We start from the raw sequence: 6,368 nt of genomic DNA, 5'->3' as shown, positions 1-6,368 counted from the left end.
AGGGAAGATATACATTGCCCAAAAGAAAGAGTTGCTGAACATGATCAGGGAATAGGTAGGCAATGAGCAGAAGCCAAGAAAACCAAACTCCAAAACACTGAGGCCAAGTACACATCTACCAGGGCACACAATAAGAATCTATCAGTCATTTCATACCTACCTACCATTTTATTCATTAACAGAAGGCTCTCAACACTTATTCTCCCACCATGCTTCCTCCTGTTACTGCTCCACATTGCAACCAAAAATAGCAGACCCTGTAGAAATTTCAACTCAGATGCTACTGGAATCTTAAATCTGCTCTCTGACGATTCACATAACACCCACCCCAGCTGTTTAAATAGCCGCTTTCTTGGCTTTGCTGCTCCATAAACTAATCACTCCTCTTCATGAGATTTCCATGTGCTATTGTTATTTCCACCTCTCACAAATAAATGGATCTAGTTTCCCCTTTTAATGAAAAACCTTCACCCCCTCTCCACCTTCTTCCAGAGGCACACACATCTCCCATCCTTTCATCAACATTACTGCTCTTACCACTAGACATTCAAGAACCAGTTCTGCTTCGCCTAAGAAGGGCGTTTGTAACCCTTGTGAACAAACCTTTTACTGGTTGTGACTCCCGCACAAAAGCCCCCTTTCTCCTCCCCCCCAGCATCCTCCTTTGTAATCCAAATCCTTATATCCGCTTCCTCCAAACACTCCCACTCTTCTCTCGCAGTATCTGTATTCCCCCCCTTAAACCCAGAGTCTAACAGCAGCCTTTTGTACTCCCATCAGCCCTCCCTACCTTCCCTATGGACTGTGTGTCCCAAACCCCTTATATCCTGCTTCTACCTCCAGCCACCCCACCCCGCTGCCCACAACCCCCCCTCCCCTCTCCGGCCATGATGAAAGCAGCCGAGGGATTGGCGGAGAGATTGCCTCATCTCTGTGTGGGAGATGCTGATTGGTAGAGAGCGGCCGCGAGTGGCTGCCTCTCGCTGAACGTCTCAGGCAGTGTCAATGGCTCCTCCTGCCACGGAGCAGCGACGGTCTTGAGGATTGCGGGGCTCCTTTAACAGAGGGTTTTGGGGGGGCTAGGGAGGGGGGTTGCGGAGCGAACATCCCCCACAGCGAGCGCTCGGGAGACTCAGGCAGCCGGCAGCTCCTGTTCTTCCATAGCGAGCCGGGGAGGAGACGGCAGCGGCGGCGGGACCCGCAACTGGAGACCTCCCCCCAGTCGCCGCCGTGAAGCGGCCACCCCCGGAGCTCCCCTTCCTCCCCCCGAAAAGGTGCCGGTTGCCGGAGGACACCCCCCCTCCTCTCCCGCCACCCACACGACCCGGCAAATGAACTCGGTCCGAGCTGCCAACAGGAGACCCAGGCGAGTGTCCAGGCCGCGCCCGCAGCAGCAGCAGGAGAGGAACAACGCAGCCGCCGCCGCCGGGGAACGGGGTAAGCGCCCGGGCCGCGGCGCCGAGGGCCCTGCCCTAGGAGAAGGCGAAGGCCAGAGCGGTGCAGCCCCCGCTTGCCCAGTCCGGCCGAGCACCGCCAAGGGAAGCCCAGGCTGCCTCGCTCGTGGCTCTGGCTCAGGCCGCGCTTTGTTTGGCTCGGGCTCTGCCCCGGCTCGGGCGGCTGGGCCCTGCCGCCGGGGGGAGGGGGGGGAGGGCTGTGTTCTGTTCTGCTCTGCTCTCTCCCCGGCGCTAGGAAGAGGCTCGGCCCCCGGACGCGGGAGCGGGAGCGGCTCCTCTTTCTCTTAAGGGGAGCCCCCTCGTTGAGGTCTGTGGGGAGCGGCCTTCTCCGCTCGTCCGGGGAAGAGGGCTGGGCGATCCGCTAGCGCTGGGAGGAGGCAGGATACAGCGACCCCCGAGGTGCAGCGCGGGGGCCGAGGGGATCCGCCGTGCCTGGGGACAGGAGAAGATGGTAACCAGGCGGCTCGGGTAACCGAGTAACGTATGTTAGCACCGTCTCCTCTTCCCCACCCCTGTCGGTTAAATGGTGTCTCGGAGCCAGCGCTAGCCGCCGTGGCTCTTCTCCCCCCCTCTCTTTCTCTGCCTCTCCCCAGTCTCCTGAGCCGCACAATGTTTGCTGCGCAGTTCAGATTCAGTGCTTTGGTTACACAGCTCCGAAGGGGGAGGGGGACCCATTACAGCGAAGCATTTCAGTGTAACACATCGGCCATTTATTTACCTCCACCTCACAACTCTCCTTTCCCTCCACCCGCTATTCTCTCACCGCGATTGCCCCTCCTGAGAAAAGCTAACGTTGGGATCCTGGGTGGGAAACGGGATCTGAATCCTGGTTGTTTTTTGTGTGTACGTTGTCCCAGGGCCTAGTGCAAAAATGTCAATTTGGACATAATCAGGGCATCACCATTGTCTAAAGGGCTGAGAATTCACCGAGGTGGGATTTCCCCCTCTAATAGAGACTCAGCACTAGCGTTTCTGTTAGGGTTTTTTTGGAGGGAGAATGGTTCCTTCGTCACTTAGCTCTGTAACTGTTGCCATATTAATTAGCTAGATTTGTGTGTGCAGAGTATTTGCTGGGGTATTTTTAAAGAAAAGATGGGGGTGGCATTGAAGAAGACATTTTGCATGTCTTATCTGGTGGATTGGATTTAAATTTTTTTATGCGGTGCTTATGACATCTCTGGCATGATAAAGGGAACATCTGTGATGCCTTTTAGATATACAAATATCTTCAAAATAAAAAAGCTTAATTGTTAGCTGAATGTCTTTTGTTTCTGAGTATCTGAGATGTTACAATAGAAGCAAGATGTATTTACAATAGTTACATTATGTTTTGATTGCATAAAAACACTAAACCGTCTTACAAATAAAATAAAGAATTTAAAATTAAGTATTTTAAATTCTCCATATCTCTCTTCTCCTCCTTTTCTTTTTCTCCTTCTTCCTGTCCCCACCACCACCACCACACATTGCTAAGAGAGAAATGTTGTGTATGTAACCAAAGGATTTGATGTCTTATGCCCAGTTATTGAGTTTGTGAAAACCTTTACAGATCTTCGGTAATTAGTCAATTAAAATGATTTCTTTGATAAACTTGTAGTTTTAAAATTATTTGGTCCTTTTATGTGATGCACACTAAATGCTTTTATCTCCCAATGTGTATAATGTAAAAAAATTTTCTAACTTCTCCTGGGTTGATGTAGAAAAAAGCAGCTAAAAATAATAATTTAGTAAAAGAGAAAAATTACACAGTTATAGATTAACTGCTGTGATTATTCAGTCTTCAGATTCTGCTAATAATTATAAATTGTTCCAGTTGTACTAATTTGTTAATGATATGAGCAGAAACTTTTTCAGTTAGAATGTCAGGCTGTCCTCACATTACATATTTGAGCTCTTTGTACTCTGAAATTCCTGGACTAGTTATTTACTGTTGTTTACCACATGATGAAGGAACTATAACAACATCAAGTTTCACTGTGGTTGAACCTTAGTGATCCCCCCCCCCTTCCACTTTCTGTGCTGCTGCTAATAAGTCTGACTTCACTGCAATTTGATTGTAAATTGTTGAGTGTTATGCCAGTTTTATTCTAAAATTTAGAGCACATGCTTGTCTCTTTTTCTGGAAGTCTAAGAGATTGAACTATGAAAGTTAACAGGAAGTACTCCAATCGCTTCCATGAGAGTTGGACTGTAAGTACAGAGGGTAGTCAATGAAGTAAATAAAATAGTACAAAATATTAAAGCTTTAGAGAATGACATTATGAAAATACTTCACTGATTTATATTTGTATTACTACCTTTAGATGTGGTCACCCTTTTAATAAAGAAGTGAGCAGTACAAAATTATTAGTAAAAGGCTTTCATATGAAAGGAAATATATAATATTGGGATCTAGTTTAGTAAGCAAAGGCACAAATGTGGTGATGTATAAAATAATTAATGGTATTTATTTGCCTTAGGCCATAATATAGAAGCAAGGGGATTCTTAGATATGCAAATACAAAATAAAGTTTTTAATGCATTGTACTGTTTATCTGTAGAACTCCTTGTTGGTTAATGTTATTGAGACAAATGACATTGTTAATGTATGCAGATTAGACTTTTTATATGTTGTTGAATGCGATATGTATATATGATGCTTTACAACCACAAAAGTGAACTTGAGTAATAAGTAAAGGTTATACTTCCTGCTACAGGAAATAAATGGATCCCTAAGTGGAATAAAAAATAAATGTATCTCTTGGGACATTTGGATAAGTTCCTTATAAAGCTTTGCCCTACAAGTACAACCATGCCAGTGCTTCATGTGTGACTTGACATGACACAGTTATGGGCATTTGTATTCTGACATTTTGTATTTGAAGCGGCGATGTTAAATAGCAGTTAGTAAGCTAATCGAGTAGTTGAGGGGGTTCACACTGACTCTGCTTTTTAGATATACTAAGAGCCACCAGGCTCTTACTACGCTTAAAAGGCAGAGTTGTAGCAGTCTAGGACTGGGCACAAGCCGGGACAGCTGGGTCCTGGCTTATGCCCAGTTCCTGATAATGCAGCCCTGCTTTTTGTCCCGGTTCATACTGGGTCCCTTGCTGTGCCTCTGCCTCCCTGTCCTCTCTGATACAGTCAGTAAGGGGCGGGGGTAGCGACTAGTCGAGTAGTGACTTGACTAGTCACTTACATCCCTAACTTACAGTGTGAACAGGACACGATGTAGTTTGGTCATGATATCTCCACATTATAAACTATTAAATAGCAGAAGTTGGTAACCAATGAGGTCTTTTTTGTTTGTGGTGTGAAAAGATCATCATCATACAAATAAAATCAAATAAGCCTGTTCCAGCATAGGTAACTGTGAAATATAGTTGTGAGGTGGTAAAGGCTATAATGGTGATGGGTCCTTTCATCTTCATCTGAAACTTGGGCAGATTCATTTCAGAGACAGGATGCTGGACTAGATGGATTTTTTTTGTTCTGTGCTTAAATATTTCCACATTTCCTATGCAGTTTCATTTTTCACTAATAGAAATAATGACTATATTTTGTGGAAGAAAACAAGGTTAGACCCATATCTAAAAATTCTTGCTCAGTACACAACTTAAAATTATTTCCATGAGAAATGGCACAGAAGAGGTTTTCCCCTTTGTTTGCAAAAAGCAGCTGTACACTTGTACATGTTGTTTGTGTCCTAGTCACTGGGTATAATCCGTTGAAATCCAGGGGTTATGTCCTGAACCAAGTTCTTAATGGAATTGGGGATCCTATCTTGTAAATCGCAGGTATATCTTGCAAGTGTGATTTTTTGAGTCTATCTGTATTTTACCAAGTTAAAATCTGCTTTACCTTCCTGAGAATTTTTACTTAGGCCTCATTTACACCTAAATCTGCTAGAGATGTAAAACTCTGGTTAAAAATATAACTGTGTAATTGCTAAAAAAAACATAGTGGTAACAGGCACTATGGGCTCTTCAGTATAAAGCTTAAATACTTTAAGCTTTATACTGCATAGTCCACGCAAAGCCATCTTTCTGGGAGTGGGACTGGCAAGGGGAGCCAGCGTGTAACCTGCAGCAGGAGGAGGAGTGGCTTGGCCTGCCATGGACACCCATTAAGGCTAAGGCTTACCTGTTACCACATCCCTAAAATCTATATTGGCATAACAAAAGATGTGTGTTTAAAATTGATTTAGTTGTTTTGGTGTGCCAGTTCAGTCACTTTTATTGTGCAATAAGTGTTTCCACACACAAACTTACACCAGAATAAGTGAATAAGTTTCAGTTTATGTACAGATCGGTTCTTAAATGGCAAGAAAATGGAGAGCAGTTCTAGAAGTAGAAAGAAATGTGATGTTGATTTTTCATGTTCCTTTAAAAATCACATCTTGTTAAGAAAAGGTGATATGCTTATTTCTTAGTCTCTTAGTGAAAAATTTCTAAAAAGTATTTTAAGAAATAAAATTAATGGAAATTATACTCTATTCTGCAGTACTGCTTCAATTTTGGGCCCACATTTTGTGTTGTGAATTGTGGGATGCAGGATTCGATGCCCAAGTTAGTAAAAATGCTGTTGAAAAAAATCAAAGGTAAGTTTGTCTATTGTTAATTTCAAGACCATGACCTCATCTAGGGCACATCTACACAGGAGTGCTAAAGCCAAAATAAGCTACGCAACTAGAGCTACATAAGTTGTGTAGCTTAAGTCAAAATAGCTTATTTCGGCTTTCAGCGCTGTCAACACAGCAGGAAGTCCAAGAAAGCACTCTTCTTCTGACTTCCCTTACTCTTCGTAACTTGAGGCTTACAGGAGTCAGAGGAAGTAGTCCTCCAGCTCAATGTTATTTCGACATTATGTCAAAATAACTACTTGTAGTGTAGATGCAGACTACGTTATTTCGGAATATGTTATTCTGAAATAACA

At 44.1% G+C, this 6,368-nt stretch overlaps 1 protein-coding gene across 4 annotated transcripts in view; it reads left to right on the top strand.

Annotated features, from left to right (window-relative positions):
- Window positions 1–972: 972 nt before the first annotated feature.
- The window catches only part of FBXO11 (F-box protein 11), a 173,464-nt gene continuing 168,068 nt past the window's right edge, over window positions 973–6,368 (top strand). For 2 of the 4 annotated variants that reach the window (XM_075925095.2, XM_075925094.2), the window contains exon 1: window positions 973–1,437. In XM_075925095.2, the coding sequence (XP_075781210.1) occupies window positions 1,332–1,437 (106 nt within the window). In that variant the 5' untranslated portion in view covers window positions 973–1,331. Of the gene's footprint in view, window positions 1,438–1,487; window positions 1,762–1,810; window positions 1,936–6,368 lie in introns of those variants that run through there. The other 2 variants (XM_075925096.2, XM_014577883.4) reach the window with 2 other exon arrangements.

This window comes from Pelodiscus sinensis, chromosome 3 (assembly GCF_052426305.1).
Source record: "Pelodiscus sinensis isolate ZL-2025 chromosome 3, ASM5242630v1, whole genome shotgun sequence".
In the NCBI taxonomy this organism is placed as follows: domain Eukaryota; kingdom Metazoa; phylum Chordata; order Testudines; family Trionychidae; genus Pelodiscus; species Pelodiscus sinensis.
The sequence above is the reverse complement of the archived record's forward strand: the minus strand, read 5'-3'. Positions and strand labels throughout refer to the sequence as shown.